General features: G+C 39.9%; 2 protein-coding genes across 2 annotated transcripts in view; one reads left to right on the forward strand and one right to left on the reverse strand.

The window, feature by feature from the left end:
- Positions 1-17050, reverse strand: part of hook3 (hook microtubule-tethering protein 3) — a 23420-nt gene extending 6370 nt beyond the window's left edge. Inside the window, exons 1-13 of the mRNA XM_073840178.1 lie at positions 16754-17050; positions 11368-11453; positions 9971-10043; positions 9841-9891; positions 9573-9705; positions 8950-9017; positions 8805-8867; positions 8607-8690; positions 8196-8258; positions 6160-6323; positions 2221-2361; positions 1845-2046; positions 9-140 (exon numbers count right to left, since the gene is read on the reverse strand). Coding sequence (XP_073696279.1) covers positions 9-140; positions 1845-2046; positions 2221-2361; positions 6160-6323; positions 8196-8258; positions 8607-8690; positions 8805-8867; positions 8950-9017; positions 9573-9705; positions 9841-9891; positions 9971-10043; positions 11368-11453; positions 16754-16810 — 1317 coding nt within the window. The 5' untranslated portion in view covers positions 16811-17050. The remainder of the gene's footprint in view (positions 1-8; positions 141-1844; positions 2047-2220; positions 2362-6159; positions 6324-8195; positions 8259-8606; positions 8691-8804; positions 8868-8949; positions 9018-9572; positions 9706-9840; positions 9892-9970; positions 10044-11367; positions 11454-16753) is intronic.
- A 438-nt stretch (positions 17051-17488) lies between these two features.
- On the forward strand, positions 17489-25009 carry rnf170 (ring finger protein 170). The gene is made up of 7 exons (XM_073841183.1): positions 17489-17573; positions 18917-19094; positions 19173-19248; positions 21303-21411; positions 21497-21570; positions 21748-21879; positions 24207-25009. The coding sequence occupies exons 2-7, from the start codon at positions 18955-18957 to the stop codon at positions 24474-24476; spliced, it is 801 nt and encodes a 266-aa protein (XP_073697284.1). The 5' UTR covers positions 17489-17573; positions 18917-18954; the 3' UTR covers positions 24477-25009.
- The last annotated feature ends 265 nt before the right edge of the window (positions 25010-25274 follow it).

Consider the following 25274-nt stretch of genomic DNA (forward strand, 5'->3'; position numbering starts at 1 on the left):
CTCGTGATTAAATCGAGCCGTTTTCTTACATCTTTCTCTTTCTGAAGAGAGTCGACTTTCTCCTTGACTCGTTTATACTCAAACTCCATCTTATCGGCTTTCTTGGACTCCTCCGAGAGCTTGTTCTGAAGCTCCACCACCTGAAAACACAGCAAAACACAGTCGATCAGCCGGTGTAAAGGAGAACATGCTCAGACTGATCACATGACAGCGGTTACTGTTCTCAGACCTGTGTTTAATATCAGTGTGATCAAGTGTCTCTAATAAGACAAACATCAGCCTGAGATCTGAATGCAGCTCAGTGTGTTCGTCATGTGTTCAAACATATTTATTCATGTTTTAGTTGACTCAAAGTCTGGGAATATTAGTCTAGTTTTAGTCAATTTAAACTCAGTTACATGTTAGTCATGCTGCTTAATGGTTAAACTGAAAATCACAATTATTTAGCTCACATTTATAAGCACAAATCAAGAAAATTTCAACTCACACACACATTCTAACATCCTTAACATTATGAAAACTGGTCAAATTTAAAAGCTTCTGTCAAAAAATAAAACACTGACATCCTGATATTAAAATATATTCATGTCTTTCTATTAAAACATCAACAAAAGGCTTTGTATTGTGGCAAAGAGGAGCGTAAATGCATTCATTTAGCCTCGATCACAAACAAAACAGGTGAGATGTATTAGTTTTGGTCAGTGAGAAGGTTTGATGACAGATTTATGCGCAAACAGCCGTGTGAATGAACACAGACCGGCTGTTTTACACCTTCAACTGAGCAGAAAATCTCAATGGAGATCGCTAAACTCCAACTTAAATGTCCGTGTTTTCACAGTGTAAGAGTGAATGTGACTGGTTGCCAGATTGGGAAAATAAAATTTAAATCCTTTTAAGAGAGAAGCTCTGACTGAGGGATTTGAAATCGTGATATACTGGCAACCGCAAGCACTAGATAGTTTTTTTCCTCTTATTGTTTAAGAAAATATAGAGACCTTTTATAATACAGAAAAATGAAGGCATGCATTTATAACTAGCAGGCTTCACTATTATAATGCCCTCCTTTCAGGTCTACCAAAAAATACATTCAATCAACTACAATTAATACAAAATACTGCTGTTAGAATATTGACAAAAGCCAAAAAGAGAGATTACATTACATCTGCATTAAAGTCATTACACTAGTTAGCTGTTTTCATCTTGATTTTAAAAATCTCTTATTAGTTCATAAGGCATTGCATGGACTTGCTCCAGACAATCCTTTCAAAATGCTTGAACCCAGAAGGACTCTTTGAAATCTTTTCATAGTAGAACAAAAACATGTGGTGATGCTGCCTTTAGCCGTTACGCTCCTTGTCTCTGGAACAACCTTCAGAGGACATAAGATGTGCTGAGAGTACTAATAGCTTTAAACCTGAACTAAAAACACACTTTTTCCCAGTCTGGCCTTCCTGTAATGTTGTATTTTATCTTATATATATATATATATATATATATATATATATATATATTTTTTTTTTTTTTTTATTTGTTTATTTTTATTTAATTTATTTCTATTTCGTATTTGATGCATATTCTTGTTTTTGTATTTGATTTCTTCTTGCCTGTAAAACACTTTGAACTGCATGAACGTGTTTGGAAAAGTGCAATATAAATAAACATGCTTTCTTGCTTGATTCTGGATAAAGAGAGTTTTATTTTTTAATCTATATTTTAGTCATGTCTTTTTCCATCAACATGTTTTATTGTCAGTTAGTGACTAATGGTGCCTCTGTGTGTGGTGTTAGTCATGGAAGAACAGGTCATCCGTGTTTATTTCTCATCAAATGAGCAGGAGTTGTCACCTGTCTCTTGTAGGTCTCCAGCTGTCCTCGAGCAGCGTTAGCCTTGCGCAGATCTTCCTCCAGCGTGACGGTGTTCTGCATGTAGCTGGTGTTCTTCTCCTCCAGCAGCTTCACCTGCCGTCTCAGATCGCCCAGATCCTCCAGCTTCTTCTTATACGCCTCCACCTGAGCCTCCAGCTTGGACACTTTATCAGACGAGTGTCTGAAACACACACACACACACACACACACACACACACACACACACACACACACACACACACACACACACACACACACACACACACACACACACACACACACACACACACACACACACAGGTGTTCGTAACTCATCCTCAGCGCTGTACTCTGTGATCTCAGGTGCGTGTCTCACCTCAACACGTCCATCTCGTCTTTGAGCGACTGCGCCTCCTCAGCCAGAGATGTCAGCTCCTCATTCTGACCTCTGACCTCCATCAGCTCCTTCTCCAGCTCCTCACAGCGGATGCGGTAATCGTCTTTAGCCGCCTCCAATCTGACACACACACGAAACTCACCGTCAGTCATGTCATATGAGCATAATAAATCTCTCTAATATTTTCAGAACAGAATTGAAACTAAATGAACATCAGACACTGGGACAAAAAATAAAGCATCTTAAAATGTTAAAACACAATCTCATTACTGCAATACAGCCAGATGATTCTCCAATTAGTACATTCACAACATGTACACAAAAGTTTGGGATTAGTAAGATATGTAATAATTAAAAAAAAAAACTCTCTTATGCTCATCAAAGTTTTATTGATTTGATCAAAAAATACAGGGAAAAAAATTATATTATGAAATATTATTGCAATTTAATAAGTTGTTTTTATTTTTAAATATACTTTCAAATATAATTTATTTATGTGATGCAAAGCTGAATTTTCATCAGCTGTTCTTCAGAAATCATTCTAATATACTGATGTATTACTTTTATTATCGGTGTTGGAAACAGTTGTGCTGCTTAATATTTTTTTGGAACCTGTGATACTTTTTTCAAGATTCTTTGATCAATAAAAAGTTAAAAAGAACAGCATTTATTCAAAATATAAATCTTTTCTAACAATATAAGTCTTTACTATCACTTTTTATCAATTTAACCCATCCTTGCTGGAATAACAGTATTAATTTCTTTCAAAGAGAGAGAGAAAGAAAAAAATGAATGACCCCAAACTTTGAACAAGGTGTTTATTGTTACAAGTGTTTTCTATTTTAAACAAATGCTGTTCTTTTTAATGTTTTATTTATCAAAGAATCCTAAAAAAAAGTCTCACAGTCTTCCAACACTGATAATAAATCAGTATATTAGAACGATTTCTGGATCATGTGACACTGAAGACTAAAGTAATGATGCTGAAAATTCAGCTTTGCATCACAGGAATAAATTATATTTTAAAGTATATTAAAATAGAAAATCACTATTTTAAAGTGCATTAACATATGACAATATTTCAGTTTTTTCTGTATTTTTAATCAAATAAACAGCCTTCATGAGCAGAAAAGTCTCCTTTAAAAAGCATTAAAAATCTTACAACACTGCAAAAAATGCTTTTCTACCTTTGATTTTTTTGTCTTGTTTCCAGCCAAAATATCTAAAAATTCTTAAATCAGGAAGGATTTTTTAGACTAGTGAAAATTATTGTCTTGTTTTCAGAAAAAAAACAAGTCAAAATGAAGTGTGTTTTTACTTGAAACAAGCAACATAATCTGCCAATGGGGTAAGAAAAATAATCTTGCTTTCTGTTTGAAATTAGATTTTTTTGCTTACCCCATTGACAGATTATTTTGCTTGTTCTATGCAAAAACTTAATTTTGACTTGTTTTTTCTGAAAATAAGAAAATCATTTTTACTCGTCACTGATTTAAGAATTTTTAGATATTTTGGTTGGAAACAAGACAAAAAATCTAAGCTAGAAAAGCATTTTTTGCAGTGCAATGCCAAACTTTGGAGCAGGAGTGTAAATATTGTACAACACACTTTTTGTTGCGGTTTTGCATTGCATTAAAAGAATGAGAATTCGATTTTTGATCTCATTTATGGAAATGGTCCTTCATCTTAATCAACTTTCATCAGATGGAGATTTAAGACAGTGTTCAATCAGACGTGCAGCTGCTGTGATTCCAGTGCTATAATGACAGATTCACAGGTTCGGTGAGAGCGGTGCTGATAACGGTGATCTGATCTCTGATTCATTCACAGTGTGACAGAATTAACGTGGTGAAGTACGGTTTTAGACGAGGTGTACAACCAGTGCCCGAGTGCGTCCCGAATCCCCCGTGCGCCCGTTATTGAGGCGACGCCCCAGTGAGAGGGTGCCGTGATATCCGTACCTCCACTGGGGCAGCGTGAACGCCAGCCGAGACGGCAGAGAGCGATACCGCCAGCTCAACTGAGACTCGTCCAGAACGCTCGTCCTGTTATTACACACGACACAGGACAGTCATTACGAGAGCCGACCTCACATTATCATCAGCACAACAACAGGACTGAAGCGCCGCCAGCATGAGCGAGAACATGACACCTGAGACCCAGACAACGGGGTCAATGGCAAACCTCTCATTTCTAAACATTATGAACAAAGATTTTGTATTTCCTGATCAACAACACTATGATCCTTCGGCTCTTCTGGGGTTTGAAGCCATAATCTGACATTTATCAGCAGGCCTGTCACAACACATACCACACAGGAAAATTTGTTAAAAGCAAACCTAACTAATCGGAATGACAAAATGCTTTATGAATTGAACCTGCACAATTATCACAGTCAGATACCTGCGATCAGATCAAACACCTGTGATCAGATGATCTCAACGGGCCTCGTTACCAGTCCAGATCTCCAGCGCTCCACAGCTGTGTTTCTGAGATTCACATTAGTATTTAACGGCTCTAATGTCTGAGATCTCACATCAGACCCATAAGCCCGCTCAATCAATAATGCACTGCTTTATTAACAATGAAACGGCGCGTTTGATTAGAGTTTACAGGCTTTTAATCTTCAAAGCTGGTGAACAAACAGCCTGCGGCAAACCGAGAGAGCGATCGATAGTCTCCCAGAGTTCAAGCAGACGGACCGCAGCTAACCCTCCGATCGCTCGCTACACCAGACACCAACCAGAGAAAGACTTTACTGGATTAAAGCAGTGATTCAGTTCTGTCTCTGTGATCATTCACACCAGATACTGAATACAGATCAGCAGCGCATTATCAGACGAATCGCTTTACTTACTGCTATAGTCCTACACTTACTCTAATTAAATGCATTATGAGAACCACATTTTAATCGCTGGTGTGTTTACTTGGGATGCACCAAAATGAAAAATCTTGGCCAAATACCGAACACGTTTTTTCCCCATGTATTTTGGCAATTTATTTCACCATTGCATGAATTAAATAGCCAATATTTGCTTTTTACAGTTTTGTCTTGCTTTTGAAAAAAACAATTCTAGTAGACATTACAGCCTATTAACAAAGCACAATTTAACTTAAAATGAATAAGTTAGTAAAGTAACATTCTTTGGCCATTTGTAAGAGCCCCTTCTTGAATCAGGCATGTGTTTTTAATGTACAAAAAAAAATGCAGCCTTGCTGAGCAAAGTACAATGTTAGAATAAATGTATTAATAGAGCTGTTGGATTATTTTTGTCTTACTTTTTTTTTTTTCCAGAACAACAGTAAAATGCCAATACTAACATTTCTGAATGTCGACTTTTATTTAGTGGTAAACCCGCAAGAAGAGCTCAGTCCTAGTGTTTGCTGGCAGCAGCAGATTTGTGAATGATTGTCATCTTTGGTCTTTGAACCCTGGCTAAGGAGCTGCTGTCAGAATAAACACAATTGGTGTCTGGTGTATTAGACAACAGAACGCTCTGGAGTTGATTGACTAATGGATGATTTCAGTCATCATACAGTAACCTTTCTCTTCTCATGAAGACATGCGATGCGCTTCTAAACAGTCTCTCGCTGTCGCTGCTCGGAATGAGTTTAGCGTCTTTCACTTTTTTGCTTGTTTTAAATGCTTCCACACTGAACACACGTTTGCTGCATTAGTGCACGCCTCTATTTGATCACGTCACCTCATAGTTTGGTATAATTTATTCAGCCTTTTAGCTTTTCTTGGCCAAATAATTTCGGTTGCCAAACATTCGGTGCATCCCTAGTGTTTACTCATGTTCTTGTTGCTATCAGTAAGCAATAACCTACTGGAGTCCATGCGTTACAATGATTTTACTAGTGCGTTATCTCAGATCTACCCTCAGTGTGGTAATTCCTGAACTCTGTGCTTCTCACCTGAAGGTCTCCTCCTGCAGCTGCTCCAGCTGTGTCTGAAGCTGCAGGTGTCTGCGTCCCGCCGGGCTGTTCAGATCCTCGATGGAGTCCGACTGGTTGAGCCGCTCCATCAGCACCTGGTTTTCGGCCAGCAGACTGCTCTTCTCTTCCTGGAGAGCTGCCACCTTCAGCACAGACGGACAGAGAGTTAGTGAGAGGTTAACCTGCGTCTGTGTGTGTGTTAGTGTCAGCACTGATGATGGTGGATGTGCTGCTTCTCACCAAACGTTTCTGAATCAGTGTTTATTACTGAAAACTGCCTTGAATCAATACTGTCTCTGCAGTGAATGGGTGCCGTCAGAATGAGAGTCCAAACAGCTGATAAAAACATCACAATAATCCACACCACTCCAGTCCACCAGTTAACATCTTGACAAGACAAAAGCTCAAACAAATCCAAAACAGCTCTAAACAAATATGTGGCTGGATGTGCGAGACAACAGGAGATGGACTTTTTCACTGGAGGAAGTCAGTGTTATTATGGATTATGGACTTTTAATTAAAAACGCTGGATTTGTTTGAGCTTTTGTCTTGTCAAGATGTGAACTGATGGACTGGAGGGGTGTGGATTACTTGTGGATTGTTTTTATCAGCTGTTTGGACTCTCATTCTGACGGCACCCATTAACATCCATTGGTGAGACAGTGATGGAATCACACATTTATACAAATCTGATGAAGAAACAAACTCATCTACATCTTGGATAAACTGAGAGTGAGCACATTTTCATTTTAGGGTGAACTATATTCACTTGGTAGTAAGTGAAATGAGTTTAATTAATTAGACTTTCTCTACATGGGCCTATATGCCTTAAGCAGACGTACAGATGTATGTATTAAACTCATACGTATATAATCAATAACAAATCAGTCATTTGGTTATAGGTGCATCATGCGGTGGTTTGACACACAAACACACTCTACACTCAAGCGAAGCTGCGGTCGCATGTTCAGACGGACACGAGTCATGAAGACGCTCCTGCGCACTGAACTCTGGGTAGTTTTGCTGCAGGATGGATCTATCCATGTGTACAGATGTCAAGCGCTACAGTCAGCTGATTGGCCCATGGTGGCGTCTGCTGTTGCCATGGAAACCATAGGGCCGTGTCACACAGGGAGGAGTGAGGATTAGACTACGGGATGATGCCACTGAACACACACACACACACACACACACACACACACACACACACACACACACACACACACACACACACACACACACACACACAGACAGACACACACACAGACAGACACACACACACACACACACACACACACACACACACACACACACACACAATATAACACACACACACTCAACCACACCCACAAGCCAGGGTTATTATAGTTTTCATATGCAATACAAACTGTAAATATAAAATGCAATTTTTGTTCACTTTAATGTGAATTTGTTTTTTTTTAATTGTTAGGGTTAGGGTTAGTCCTATCCATTTCATCAATTTATCTTACTAAACAGTGCAACTAATCACGCAGAAGTAATGTTCTCTACACGACACTTCATCAGGAAACTGTGTCACACTCAAGTGTATCAACAAAATGATTGTGGTTTATTGTTTCATTGAAACGAAACCATTTAGTGCTCACATTAAACCAAACACGCCACTCTTTTGTTATAGTAACATTAAAAAAATGTGTCAGACGGCCTCTTCCTGTTTACGTGAACCAGCATTGACTGAAAATGAACGTCTTATAAAGGTCGTTGCAAGTTCTATGTAGTTTTCATTCCTATTGCATCTGCTACAACTTTCACTTGTTTTGAGTTTTCCATTACAATAATAATCCTGGCACACACACACACACACACACACACACACACACACACACACACACACACACACACACACACACACACACACACACACACACACACAGTTAAAGGCCCTGCACACTAATTAGGGATGTTATCAAGCAGACAGCAAATTCTGTGCGTAAAAACAGCAAAGGGTGAGAGCAGAAGAAAAGAAAGACATTTACCCTCTCTTCTAGATCAATACATTCTAACCTCAGTCTATCTCTCTCCTCTTGGACGAGGTAGGCCTTCGAAAGCAAGGCAGAGGAGGAGAGGTTACCACATCGACAACAGCACACAGAAACACCTCACTAGCAGTTAGCATTCGCTAAATCAACACTGAAGCCTGTTACATTCACTTCAATACTACACTACACACACATTAGAGAAACGTATCGATTAAAAAGGAGAGAATCAATGAAAAGGTGACGCTTTACCGTGTTGACCGTCCACGCATCGTTTAGTGACCAAACCTCTGCTAACAAAACTACACCGATTCAGGCGTCCCGATTAGTGACGTTCAGCTGCGAGATGCAGATCAGACACGCGATGGGACTGAAGTACGTGACACGAGGCGCAGAGAAACACATCTGTACCTGCATGTCCAGCTCGTGACATCTCTGAGCGATCTCCTCTTTAGTGGCCATAGCGTCGTTCAGCTCCTCCACCGTCTTCTTCAACTGATCGAGAGCAAGAGAAAAACACGTCACACAAATCTAATCATGCATTTGTTATTTATTATGTCAATAACTGTGCTGCAGATTTCTCAGAAACAGTTATAAAGCGGATGGTACCTGTCGGTCCAGATCGGCGTACGAGTCGTTTCCTGTGGACACGGGCGTCTCTTTACTCATCAGCTGTGGGAACAACAGGACACATTAACACCAGTCTATAACACACACAGACACACACACACATCCGTGACACACGCGGACACACCTCCTGGATGGCCGTCATGACCACATGCTGCACCGACTCCTCCATCATCATGATGGTCTGGATATATTCTGGAAACAAGATCATAATACAACGTCACCATCAGTGAACAGCCATAATAGACCAGACTTTCCCTTCAATGACTGAATATAACAACTAAAGTCCCACTGATACTAGTTGTGGCAAACCACTTTTGCAACCGACCCCATATAAATAAAAGAATAAAACTGGTAGTTATCAGCTGAATATGTGTGTTTTAATTGTGAATCAAACACATGACATACTGGACAACTTTAAGGTGACAGGATTTTAATGCACAGTTAAAACAGACATCATCTGACAACTACTTCAATCTGATCTAATCTCTTAGGACTAATGTTTGTCTAATGTTTCTGTGCATCTTTAGCTGCCTAAATCTGTCTGTCTGCATCCTTAAAAACACACACACACACACACGAGACACACAGAGACACACACACACGAGACACACACACACACACACACACACACACACACACACACACACACACACACACACACACACACACACACACACACACACACACACACACACACACACACACACACACACACACACACACACGAGACACACACGAGACACACACCTTGTTTCTGTTCGCAGTTGACAGCGCAGCCCAGGATGAGCTGCAACATTCGGCCCAGTTCAGCTGCATCTGAATGTTCTGCGATGAGATTGACGTCTGGAAGAGTGAAATCATTGATCTGCTGCCCCAACACCTGCAGAACCACAGACAGATGGACAGAGGAGCAATGACAGCACACAGAGAGATAAAGGGTCAATTCAAGAGAACTATTACATATAACAACATAAACGTGTCACATGTCAGTATCACACAGACAGATGCGTCTCACCTCATGGTTGTAATCCAGAATACCTTTTAATATTTTCTTTAAATTGCTGATCTGAAAAAAAAAAAAAAAAAATGAAAGAGGTGTAAGATGCATGAACTGAACACAGCTGTGACTGAGAGCAGATGAATACCTTTAACCTCCAGTTGTCTCCAACATCAGGTTTAATACGACTGATCCAAGCGTCCGTGAAATACATGGCATCACTGCGAGAGAAACAGAGAGAGGATCACACATCAAGAAATAACCGTCAATCAGCTGATTATCATGTTAGTGATGACACATCTGTCTATCACCTCATACATGTCTCTATTGCAGCTGCACTCAAGTGTTTCTTAAGTCCAGTCAGTTTGAACTATGAAGCGATTTTAAACCTTTCCAGTGCAGTATATTATTGTACATTCGGGTCTTAAAGTGACAGCAGTCTCTGCGTCAATAATGTTCATCAAACAAATGACAAAGAGAAAGTCCCTCACAGCTCTTGTAGATTTATTAAGAACTGATATGTGTTTATTTCATACAGTGAATGCTATGCAGTGTTTTATATATTCAGTAATGCTAATGATTGACTGCACTGACATCAGATCAACGAACAGAACTTGATCTGAGTAATGACTGTTGTTTCCTGTAGAGCTGCTTACAGCTGAAATAGTTTGTTTCACAACTGATGGATTTCACAACATTAACACTGTTATTTTCCTGTTAATTGCTGTCAAGCTGCTTTAAAACAACGTGACTTTCTTTTACATGTAATTGCTGAAATTTCAAAAAATTGAAATAATCTAAAATTTTGGCATCATATTTCCAGAAAAAATAATCATATTTGTGACACATACATATATATATATTCTGCCGATCAAAAGTTTGGGGATCAGTAAGACTTTTTTAAAGAAGTCTCTTATGCTCATTAAGACTGCATTTATTTGCTTAAAAATACAGAAAAAAACAATACTACTGCAAAATGTTATAAAATAATGGCTTCTGTTTTAATTTACAATGAAATATATGTAAATGTTCAGTGTCACATGATTCTTCAGAAATCATTCTAATATACTGATTTATTATCGGTGTTGGAAACAGTTGTGCTGCTTAATATTTTTTTGGAACCTGTGCTACTTTTTACAGTATTCTTTGATGAATAAAAAGTTAAAAAGAACAGCATTTATTCAAAATATAAATCTTTTCTAACAATATAAGCCTTTGCTATCACTTTTTATTAATTTAACACATTCCTGCTGAATAAAAGTATTATTTTCTTTCAAAAAAATGAGTATTCACTGACCCCAAACTTTTGAACAGTAGTGTATATTGTTAGAAAAGATTTCTATCTTAAATAAATGCTGTTCTTTTTAACTTTTTATTCATCAAAGAATCCTGAAAGAAGTATCACAGGTTCCAAAAAATATTAAGCAGCACAACTGTTTCCAACATTGATAACAAATCAGAATATTAGAATGATTTCTGAAGGATCATGTGACACTGAATATATATAAGAATCAAATTGTGATCTGTTGTGTGTGCTTCACATACATTTTCTGCAGGACTTGTGCCATTGCCTCTCCGCTGGTCATCTCATCCACCGCTGAACACGGCGCCTCCACACCGAACGTCTGGATCTGAACACAACAGATAAACACACGAGGACATGAGGATGAGAACGCTGAGCTTCATCTGTGTTTATATTCTACAGTGGATCTGTTATTACACGAACCAACACTTTAATTTTAGACGTCACATGTGGAGTTAGGAAACTCAAGCGTGTCTGTCTCTCTCTCACACACACACACACACACACACACACACACACAGACACAGACACACACACACACACACACACAGACACAGACACACACACACACACACACACACACAGACACAGACACACACACACACACACACACACACAGACACACACACACAGACACACACACACACACACACACACACACAGACACAGACACACACACACACACACACACAGACACACACACACACACACACACACACACACACACACAGACACACACACACACACACACACACACACACACACACACACACACACACACACACACACACACACACACACACACACACACACACAGACACACACACACACACACACAGACACACACACACACACACACACACACAGACACACACACACACACACACACAGACACACACAGACACAGACACACACACACACACACACACAGACACACACACACACACACACACACACACACACAGACACACACACACACACACAGACACACACACACACACACACACACACACACACACACACACACACACACACACACACACACACACACACAGACACACACACACAGACACACACACACACACACACACACACAGACACAGACACACACACACACACACACACACACACACACACACACACACACAGACACACACACACAGACACACACACACACACACACACAGACACACACACACACACACACACAGACACACACACACACACACACACAGACACACACAGACACAGACACACACACACACACACACACAGACACACACACACACACACACACACACACACACAGACACACACACACACACACAGACACACACACACACACACACACACACACACACACACACACACACACACACACACACAGACACACACACACAGACACACACACACACACACACACACACACAGACACAGACACACACACACACACACACACAGACACACACACACACACACACACACACACACACACACAGACACACACACACACACACACACACACAGACACAGACACACACACACACACACACACAGACACACACACACAGACACACACACACACACACACACACACACAGACACAGACACACACACACACACACACACAGACACAGACACACACACACACACACACACACACAGACACAGACACACACACACACACACACACACACACAGACACAGACACACACACACACACACACACACAGACACAGACACACACACACACACACACACACACACACACACAGACACAGACACACACACACACACACACACACACACACACACACACACACACACACAGACACAGACACAGACACAGACACAGACACACACACACACACACACACACACACACACACACACACACACACACACAGACACACACACACACACACACACACACACACACACACACACACACACACACACAGACACAGACACAGACACAGACACACACACACACACACACACACACACACACACACACACACACACACACAGACACACACACACACACACACACACACACACACACACACACACACACACACACACACACACACACACACACACACACACACACACACACACACACACACACACACACACACACACACACACACACAGAGGGTTTGTTCACTTCTGCTTATGCAATGACACTGTAATCTGCATTAACAGCTCTCAGTTCCTGGACATTCAGCTTTCTCTCAAGTTTCCACACTGGAAAGGGTTTTTGCATTCAGAAGCTCTGGACAAAAATCAAAACACAATCCGACTCCACGCTGGAGCTCAGCGTCAACACAAACCTCTATTGTGCTGCAGATTTCATCACTAACATCACAGCGTCACACTAAACTCAGGATCAGGACAGGAAGTCCCGCCCACAGGAAACACACGCCTTAGAAAACACAGAGCTGGAAAAACAGCTGCTGCGCCCTGCTGCTGAATCACACAGAGAGAGACAAACAGATAGAGGTTTGAAGATGCACACAGCTGTGAGTGTAAACAGGAAGACGAGAGTCAGCTGGGTTCGCGGTGACGTGTCGGCTGCGATTTGAGGCGTCCGATAGCAGCTATGTGAGGAATGTGAGACGTCAGCGTGTCTTTGGGCGTGAGACGCTTCACATCTGGAGAAATGGCTGCAAACCTTTCAGAGACTCACATGAATCCATTTCACTTCTGCTTCCTTACATTCAGTCCAGCCTCCTGTCTGCGGCCTTAGTCTGCAGTAATGTGACTTTTTCAGATGAAACTCATAGGAAGTGAGCATAACTCAAATAACTTTGTTCACTGGTGAAGTGGACTGAATTCAGCAGTAAATCACCGTGCAGCTTCCTTTTTGTCCAATCTAACACAGTCTGCAGTGTTTAACCTCAGCGACCGCAGGCGACAGCAGACACACTCAAGACTGAACTGAACATCTACCACATTCATCACTACACTGCACTCAACTCACATCTCTGACACGGATGAGACTGCTTTGATTAATGCATTTGATTTAGACTTTATTATCATTAAAACATAACATAAATGGAAGAACATGGGAATTAAATTGAATCATTAAAACTGTGGAAAACAGTACTGATGATTCTCTAGTCTGCTGACACCAATTAAAGGAACACTCCACTTTTTTTGGAAATAGGCTCATTCTCCAACTCCCCCCGAGTTTATAAGTTGAGTTTTACCGTTTTGAAATCCATTCAGCCGTTCTCCTGTTCCGGCGATATCACTTTTAGCATAGCTTAGCATAGATCATTGAATCCTATCAGACCAATAGCATTGCGTTCAAAAATGACCAACGAGTTTCCATATTTGTCCTGTTTAAAACTTGACTCTTCTGTAGTTATATCGTGTACTAAGACCGGCGGAAAATGTAAAGATGCGATTTTCTAGGCCGATACTACACTCCCATTCCGGCGTAATAGTCAAGGAAGTTTGCTGCCGTAATATGGCTGCAGGAGCGTAGTAATATCACGCAGCACATCGCAGCACAACGTGACCAGCATGATCAGGGAGCACTCCTCGTTGGAAGTTCCCTATCTGGGAACTAATTTCAGGCGCTGCGTGACATTACTGCGCCTGCTTCGGTCATATTACGGCAGAAAACTTCCTTGACTATTACGCCGGAATGGGAGTGTAGTTCCTAATCTTATCGGCCTAGAAAATCGCATCTTTACATTTTCCGCCGGTCTTAGTACACGATATAACTACAGAAGAGTCAAGTTTTAAATAGGACAAATATGGAAACTCGTTGGTCATTTTTGAACATGATGCTAATGGTCTAATAGGATTCAATGATCAATGCTAAGCTATGCTAAAAGTGATATTGCCAGAACAGGAGAACGGCTGAATGGATTTCAAAACGGTAAAACTCAACTTATTAACTCGAGTTGGAGAATGAGCCTATTTCCAAAAAAAGTGGAGTGTTCCTTTAAACTGCCATACATTCCATTAAAGCTCAGTTGAGTCTCACATCAGTGTTTCTCACAGGTGATCAATAACCTCTCTGATAATCACATGTTTAGATCTACACCATCAACACTGACACAAGCCCTGATCAACAAACTAACTGATCCGGATCAACACACAGCGCTTCACTCATCATTTCACGAGTGTTTTATGAGGTTTATGTTCCACGACAAACACTAGAGAAGAATTTCACACATTGCAGAAAAATTAGGATATTTCTATCAGACAGAGACGCTTTCCATTTGAGCTTAACCTCAAAAACATTCAAACACTCTTACTGTACTGAAAGCATAGACTAAATGAGTGTACGTGTGCACTTTATATTAAACCGGCACATGAGATATCTCCAGATATCAGCATTATATTAATTATATAAACACATGTGCTGTCTCTCACATCTTCTCTTCTCACACTTCTGATCTTCTGTTTGTTCTTCAATCCAAAACACAGGACGAAAATATTGCACAATATCCTCTGTTTTGTTTAATTGTATTTCTTTTATAACTCAAAGCGGCGGCACGTGTCAGACACAGGCGCTCAGAGGATGCTGGGATTGATCTGGTCGCGGTGTGACGGCCATCCATGCTCATGTCTGCATGTGTCAGATATAAAACAATCCGATTAAGAGCCGGTAATGCTGATCGGGACAGACACCGGAGCGAACTACTACCTTGTAATAAACTGACACTTTCATACAACAGTCACTCATTGTGGATTTTGACCAGGTCTGGATTACAGGCCCAACACCCTAAAACCGGTCTGTCCGGGAGCCGGTCTCAGATAATGAATAGAAAGAACAGCACTGATTCATCAGCATTCATTACAACAGCACAAACAAACAAACACATATATAAACACAATCACGTGATCAATAGGAGCTCAGATATCCCTAACTGAGACACTCAGTTATCTCATAATCAATTGATGTGAAGTCATTCCACTGCACTTTATTTTCTAATCTAAACAAAGCTGAATCATTTAATGAATGAAGACACTCAGTGACTGTAGATTTACTCAACATTAAATCACTGCTCATCTTACAAGTCAGTTATCTCAGTTTGTTCAGGGGACAGTTGCATAAACATAGCTAGCATGTTAAGAACTAGTCCGACCAGCTAGATAGTCAAATGTTAATCAGTCAGCCTTTCAAATTTAAAGTAAACTTTATAAATTTAAATCAGACTCTTTGTGTACATGATTTAATAAGATTAACACCAGTCTTGAAGGAGAAACTTGAGTCAGTCAGTTACATAAAAACTTAGTTTGGTCAGACTAGCACTAGTCTTAAAGTGACAGTGTTTATGTGGTTCTAAATACAGGGATCATTAATACACTGATTATAAACACTGTCTCAGTATCAGAGTAAGTTACACTGATGACATCAGATACTCTGACATTTACTACTGAAAGAGCAAAACTTTCTCGTGTCATATTTACACTGTAGTCCAAGGCAATTCTAAGAATACCATGAAACACACACATATAAGAACATGGGAAGTCGGTGGAAGTCGCTGTTCGTGAGATTTTAACGATAAACCCGTTCCAGAGAAGCCAAGGCGAGCCGCTGAATTCACATTCACAACACGATCACAACATTCACACCGGAACATAGAGACCAACTGAACTCACCCATGTCAGGAGACTTTCACACAACTCCACTCGATCCAGAGTCTCCAGTGTGCTCATGTTCGATTCGGATCGGATTCGGACTGAAATGCCGCTGTTTGTTTGATCGCGCGAATCTCCGATTGAACGTAAATAAACGAGTGAAACGGAGCTTCCGCCGCTCACGGTGCGATCAGTGTTCGGTAACGAACGAAATCCTGTCGAATTAGAGCGGGGAGAAGCTGATTTTGACGAAAAAACCGGCGATGACAGACACACATCAGCGGCTCCGCTCTGAGGATTTTTTCTCCCCAGTCCAACAGACACACGGGGTCCTTCGGCTGCCACCCTGCAGGCTGGGGACACCTAATGCCTGACGGAAAATCTCACAGTAAAAAAATCGCTTTGGTAAAAGATGGATTTAAAACGGAGAAACAACATTATAATATGTTCAAATTAGTATGGTAAAAAAAACGCGCAAATAAGATTTGGTGATATGAGACAGGCGCCGCTTTTAACCCGGTGACGCTAGAGGAATGCGGACGTTTGTTCGTTAAAAAAAACGAACAGGATTTTATAAGATATGATGAATACGCGAGAAAATGTTGATAGGGTGATAAGGTTATTCTCTCGCTTTTCCTCAGAAATTATACAATTTCTTTTGTTTGTTCCACTCTCCGGAGCAGAAGGGGGCGCTACTGAAGTAATCCTCACATTAACCGCCGAAGAAAAAGACCAAGAAGAAGAATGCGGATCTAACTCAACGCAAACACAAACAAACACTAAATAATTATCTTTACGAAAGTATGTTTGAGGCTTGAAAACGGTGGTGTGTTCTTCTTATGTAAGTGTTTGAACGGAAGCCACTGACATCATGTGTGTGTTTGATGTGTGTGTCTGCAGCTGTTTCCTGTGAATCACTGTTGTGGGTTTGTTTTCATATAATCTATTTATTCTCATACATAATCAGACGTTTAAATGATATGATTCTTATAGATCAGCACCCGCGTGACAGACGTCTAACAGATCATCAGATGTGCAAATATAATGCTATAATTATTATAATGACAGTCGTCTTCATACAGGATGTGATTCTCATAGACTGTCAGATGGGAGATGTTATTACAGGAGTAGTTCACTTTCAGAACAAAAATGTACAGATAATGTACTCACCCCCTTGTCATCCAAGATGTTCATGTCTTTCTTTCTAAAGTCGTGAAGAAATTATGTTTTTTGAGGAAAACATTTCAGGATTGTTCTCCATATAGTGGACTTCTATGGTGTCCAGAGTTTGAACTTCCAAAATGCAGTTTAAATGCAGCTTCAGATAGCTCTAAACAATCCCAGCTGAGGAATAAAGGGTCTTATCTAGCGAAATCTAGGTTATTTTCTAAAAACATTTACTTATATACCGAGCTAGACAAGAGGAGCATTTGAGGTTAAAAAGTATATAAGTTGTAAATGTTTTTAGAAAATAACCTAGATTTCGCTAGATAAGACCCTTTATTCCTCAGCTGGGATCGTTTAGAGCTATCTGAAGCTGCATTTAAACTGCATTTTGGAAGTTCAAACTCTGGACACCATAGAAGTCCACTATATGGAGAGAAATCCTGAAATGTTTTCCTCAAAAAACAGCATTTCTTTTTACGACTGAAGAAAGAAAGACATGAACATCTTGGGTGACAAGGGGGTGAGTACATTATCTGTACATTTTGTTCTGAAAGTGAACTACTCCTTTAATCTCAGCTGATCCGACATTTAAATGTAATGTTATTCTCATGTACTTTAGAGATACGTATGAGTTTAAAGCAGTGGTATTGTGGAATGTATTACAATGTAAAACAGCTGTTTTCTATGTGAACATCTGTTAAACTGTAAATGATTTCTGTGATCAAAGCTGAATTTTCATCATCATTTCTGCAGTCTTCAGTGTCACATGATCCTTCAGAAATCATCCTAATATTCTAATTCGCTCCTCAACAAACATTTCTGATTATTATCTATGTTGAAAACAGCTGTGCTTCTGGAAATCGTGATACATTTTATTTTTCAGGATTTGCAGATGAACAGAAAGCTCAAAACAGCATTTTTTTTTTTAAATATTACAAATGTCTTCTAGTAGTTCTGATGAGTTGAGTGTGTCTTTGATGAATGCAGGTGTGAATAGGTGTGTGTTGGTGTTGTTAGGTCATCAGAGGAGCGAGTGGAGGATATGAGCAGGTGTAATGGAAGCAGACGCGTGTGTGGACCCCAGCTCTATGGTTCCAGATGAGGACTCTCTGATTGAAGGAGTGAGTGACCCGGTGCTGTTGGTGCTGGTGCTCAGCGTCACCTTTCTACTGGGTCTGGCGACGCTGCTCTGCAGGTGAGACCCGACGCTGACCTCTGACCCCACACTATATAAACATATAATAACACACAATGCATTCTGATCTGGTTTCAGGAATGAGCAGCAGAGGATTCACCCGGAGAACCAGGAGCATGTGCGTGTGGTCAGAGAACAGCTTCAATCAGAGCAGGTTTGTGAACGCTAGCCTTATCTCAGCACTGAATGAGAAGAGCAGCTGCGCTCCATAATCCTGCTGTTTATTTAAGCTCCCGCTTACGGTCTATATTTGTGTGATGAGCTCGAGCCACGTGTAAAAATATCCCTCAGCGCTGATCTAGGATCAGGTTCAGTCTCATATGATTCAGGTTTGAATCTGAGCTGTGGATCCGCCCCCTCTGCCCCTCGTCCAATCGTCTGCCTCCTGTCTGCTGTCTGTCAGATGGTAAAAGTAGCAGGTGAAGTTAGATATACGACTGCTGTAAAACATGTTCACTGTATATATTCTATAGCAGATCTCAACTGCTTGATTGTTTGTTACGTCACAAATACACAGGGATATATTTCAAGTTGGATTTAGTACATGCAACTCTATACTTACATACAGTACATTTACAGTGCTTACAGCTGAACTGATGAATTTTACAACATTGACATTGTTATGGACTATTTACATGAGCTTCATCTCTGCAAAAAATGCTTTTCTAGCTTAGATTTTTGTCTTGTTTCCAGCCAAAATATCTAAAAATTCTTAAATCAAGAAGCATTTTCTAGACGAGTAAAAATTATTGTCTTGTATTCAGAAAAAACAAGTCAAAATTAAGTGCATTTTTGCTTAAAACAAGCAAAATAATCTGCCAATGGGGTAAGCAAAATAATCTTGTTTTGTCTGTTTGAAATAATATTTTTTTGCTTACCCCTTTGGCAGATTATTTAGCTTGTTCTAATCAAAAACTCACTTCATTTTGACTTGTTTTTTTTTCTGAAAACAAGAAAATGATTTTTACTCATCTAGAAAATCCTTCTTGATTTAAGAATTTTTAGATATTTTGGCTGGAAACAAGACAAAAAAAATCTAAGCTAGAAAAGCATTTTTTGCAGTGATGACACAGGTTTCAAATAGTAGTTTTATTTATTTTTATTACATGTTTAAATCACAGTGTTTAACTGACTGTTTCTTTGTATATGATGTAATGTAATGCCAAAAGTCTTAATTAATATTCATAGTAGTAGTCCTGTCAATGATTTACTGTTTAGGATGAACTAAATACATTAAATATCGTTAACGTTGGTTAGTAAGGATGTGAATCATTAAAAATATGTGACGATTCAAGTCTGCTGTTTGTGTTTCGTTCAGATATGTTTCATACTATGCGGCATAATTTCACAAAGTTAGATCATTCTGATTTCACTTCATATTTTTTAAATTATATGATTTAATTTCAGTCAGAAACCGCTCATGCTGCATGTTTAGATTGTGATTAAAATGCAGTTCTAATTTTAAAAGGAAAGAGCCCAGGAAAAACCTTAGTTTGTTTATTAATTATTTATTTGATTTGGGCTTGGTTTTAAAATGTCCTTTGCAGCATTTTGACTGAGAAATAATACACCTTTTCATAATTTGTCCTAAATCTCAAAAAAAAAAAAAAAAAAGAAGAAGGAAAGTGAGAAGTTGTATTGTGAATAAGGTTGCAAAAATGTCTGGTAAATTTTAGAACATTTCCAGGATTTATTTGGAATCTTTCTGAAATTTTCCAGAAATTTTCCAGCCCTTTGCAACTCTAATCGTGAAATCACATCATGAGTTGAGAGTGAATTGTTACATCTGTAGTAGGGAATATTTATTTATTATTCAGAATGCAAAAAAAGAAAGAAATATACTCCTATGTTTCCATTTCACAGAATTGTTGTCCAAGTAGCTGATCTAACTGAATTAAATCAACATTGAACTGAATTGTCTTCTGTAAAGTTTGTTTTTATGGATAACCTTTACAACATTAACGCTGTTATTTTCCTGTTTATTACTGTGAAGCTGCTTTGAAACAGTCTGTTTTGTATAAAGCCCCATAGAAATCAATATGTCTTGACTCACGCTGAGCAGTATATACTGTAACACGAATCACAGCTTTGTGAATGTTTATTTACCGCTTCAAAATGTGACTATATTCTCGTCCGGCTGTAATCTGCTAAATGCAACTATGGCATGTTGTACGTCACATGTTCTAAACATGATCATGTGTTCATCAGGGGTCGTCGTCGGAGCCCAGGCATCAGTATTACTCAGACATGTCGTGTCCCGTGTGTCTGCAGCAGGCCGTTCTGCCCGTAGAGACCAACTGCGGTCATCTGTTCTGCGGTGAGGCTGATCTCAGACGGAGCAGTTGAACGTGAGCGTATCTGCTGATCTATAATCGTTTCTGTCTTGTTGTTTTTTATCAAAGGGCCGTGCATCATCGCGTACTGGCGTTACGGGACGTGGCTCGGAGCCATCAACTGCCCCATCTGTAGACAGATGGTAAACGTCCACACTGAAATCTTTCATGAGCTGATGCTCATCCTGTCTAGCAATACTAAAGTCGTGAGCACTTGTTTGTCACACTTCTGCACTCTGTAGCTTAAATGATCACAACTAACCACACGATGAATACGTCTGTATGTGTTTGTTGACTATTGACCTTTATTGCTTTGTCAGGTGACCCTGCTTTTCCCGCTTTTCCAAGACACCGGGCGCAGCGCTCAGACACAAGACGGACAGGTGGAACCCGCGCTGATCCTCAACGACATCAACGACTACAACCGCCGCTTCTCCGGACAACCGCGCTCTGTGAGTATGAATCCGGGCCAAGCTTTGTCTTAGAAAACCTTTTTTTAAAAAGAATAGTTCAGCCAAAATGACAATTGTTACCCTTATGTGGTTTTTTTCCCATACTATGACCATCACTATTTGGTTGCAAACATTCTTCAAAATATCTTAAGAAATGCATACTGCCCTCCACAGGCAAAGTGCAGTAACTACGGCAACACTGAAACAGAGAAAAATGCCTTTGAAGTTTTTACGCCAGCTGGTCAAACATGTTGAAACTCTCATTTCTCTGAAACGGGACACAATTGAACCAGCAGACTTCGCCACAAGACAAAACAATTGTTACAAAGTCCTTTTTTTAAGCCTTAACTCAATTTGACCAAATGCGTAGTTACTGCTCTTTGCCTTTGGAGGGCAGCATAGGTTTGGAACAATTTCACAGGCTGATGAAACCCTTTGCTTCACAATCAGTTAACGCTGGGGCAAGGGCGTAGAATTTAGTAGGGAACGCTAGGGACTGTCACTCTATGTAGACTAATACAATCACATACAACAATAATGTCTCAAATATACCATGTATGCTAATAAATTGAACATTGGTATGAGATGACTAGATGATTTCCTCTTGAACTGTCACCAACTGAACTGCAGTGGCCAAACTCTTTCAAATATAGTAAATTGAAGGAGTAGTTCACTTCCAGAACAAAAACTGACAGATCATGTACTCACCCCCTTGTCATCCAAGATGTTCATGTCTTTCTTTCTTCAGTCGTAAGGAAATTCTGTTTTTTGAGTAAAACATTTCAGGATTTCTCTCCATAAAGTGGACTTCTATGGTGCCCCGAGTTTGAACTTCCAAAATGCAGTTTCAAAGAGCTCTAAATGATTCCAGCCGAGGAAAGAAGGGTCTTATCTAGCAAAACGATGTGTTATTTTTAAAAAAAATTACAATTTAAATACTTTTTAACCTCAAATGCTCGTCTTGTCTAGTTCGGCAAGACGAGCGTTTAAGATTACAAAGTATATAAGTTTAAATGTTTTAAGAAAATAACCAATCGTTTTGCTAGATAAGACTCTTCTTCCTCGGCTGGGATCGTTTAGAGCTCTTTGAAGCTGCATTTAAACTGCATTTTGGAAGTTCAAACTCAGGGCTCCATAGAAGTCCACTATATGGAGAACAATCCTGAAATGTTTTCCTCAAAAAACACCATTTCTTTACGACTGAAGAAAGAAAGACATGGACATCTTGGATGTCAAGTCAAGTCACCTTTATTTTATTTATAAAGCGCTTGTAACAATAAAGGGGTGATAGACAACAGACAATAGACAAGCGGGTGAGTACTGAAATTTAACTACTCCTTTAAGCTATAACTCTATCATAATACAGTGTTTTCATCTCATGCAGCTCGTCATATTAATATTAGTGTTGGTTATCTTTGTAATGGAAGTATTGATATTCTGTTTGTAGCGCTGCAATTGGATCACGCATCGCCAATCGTTTGATTCGGTCCATAAGGCAGTGAAGACAGCAACACAAATACAAATCTCTTATAAAAATGAACTTTCTTATTATAGTAAAAGTGTAGCAATCATGTTTTTTTGTATAACCACAGTTTTACTACAAATACAATGGTTAAACTATAGTGTACCAAAAGCTTGCTTAATTTCTGGTAACCATAGTTTGTTTGTTTATTTTCCTTAAGGGATGTGTTGCCAGGTTTTTTTAAAAACATCAGTTATGATTTTCAAGGGTGTATAATTTAGTGGTGATGCCAATGACATGTCTCTACCAATAACCAGCGACTACTAAATTGTCTTTGGCAGCAATTTTAAATTAAACAATTAAATGTCTGTTGTCTGCTGTTACATCGCCACCAATGCCAGCTTCAAACCTACGCCCCTGTGCTGGGAAATGAAGCTTGAGTGATGGACTTCAAGTGAATTAAAGAGTTAACCGGTGTGGCGCCATTTCAGACAAAATCAAGCCAAAACGACATTTGTTTTTGAGTTTGTTTGGGGAGTTTAAAATGTCTTGTCAAGCTAAATTTCCAGAAGAGTTGTCTCTGGCTGCTCTTATGCAGTAGTTAAAAACAAATAGGAGACTGGAAATCATCTCCAGTTCATTCTGTTCACTTCATTGAGGTCAGACGCAAGTATAAACATCAGCACACTGCTCTTTCTACTGGCTATATAGAACAAACTAAAGCTGTAATTCTAATCAAAAGCAGTTGTTTTGTGTTTTAGTTCTGTGAAACAGTACAGCTGTAAATCCCTGACTGTCCGTTCATGAGAACACTAGATCTTAGCTGAGAGTAGATGTTAAAGATGTTTGTGTTTGACTCCTGAAGCTGCTGGACCGTCTGCGGGACGTCCCGACGCTGCTGCGGCACGCGTTCAGAGAGATGTTCTCCGTCGGCGGCCTCTTCTGGATGTTCCGCATCCGGATCCTGCTGTGTCTGGTGGGCGCGCTCACGTACCTGGCCTCGCCGCTGGACTTCATCCCCGAAGGAGTGGTGGGGCTGCTGGGCTTCATGGACGACTTCTTCGTCATCCTGCTCCTCTTCATCTACATCTCCATCATGTACCGCGAGGTGGTGACGCAGCGGCTGGCCGGATGAGGCTCGTGTGGGGAAAGCTCTGTTTTAGCTTCTGTGCGCTAGATTGGGCTTTGTGCTGCTTCGCTGGCTTTATGGACTGAAGATTCAACGCATTTATTTCATAAGAAGACGTCAGATTAAAACTCATAAAACGCTGGTGTCCTGAGTACACCACAGCGGGAAGATCATCAAACACACAGAACATGCCGGTTGATGTCTGAGAGACTCTTCTGCAATATTACAGATGTGTTTAGAATGATAGAGCTGAAATATGACACATGGACTCATGCTGCAGTTGAACATTTGTACATCACACACACACTCACTCACACACACACACACACACACACTCACACACACACACACTCACACACACACACACACACACACACTCACACACACACACACACACACACACACACACACACACACACACATATATACACACACACACACACATATATACACACACACACACGACTGTCATGTTCTCTTGGAATAACTCAGTTGGTGTCATTCAAAAGGGGCTGATGTCTGCATTAAAGAAAGATTCTGGAAGATGAAATTTAACTCAGATTTACTGAGTTCATTTGTGTTTTTGATTTTGACTTTCTGAAGTGTTTTAGTTGAATAAACATATAAACAGCTGCAGAACAGTAGAATAACACATGAAATAAAACACGAAGGTTATTGTAGTGATTTTATTCCAGGGTAAATTAGGCCTGCAACCTCTTTGACCATGGCAAAATGACTAGAATGCATTTTGGGAGTTTTGGGACACTGCAAAAAATGATTTTCTTAGTATTTTTGTCTTGTTTT

This window comes from Garra rufa, chromosome 5 (assembly GCF_049309525.1).
Source record: "Garra rufa chromosome 5, GarRuf1.0, whole genome shotgun sequence".
NCBI lineage: Eukaryota > Metazoa > Chordata > Actinopteri > Cypriniformes > Cyprinidae > Garra > Garra rufa.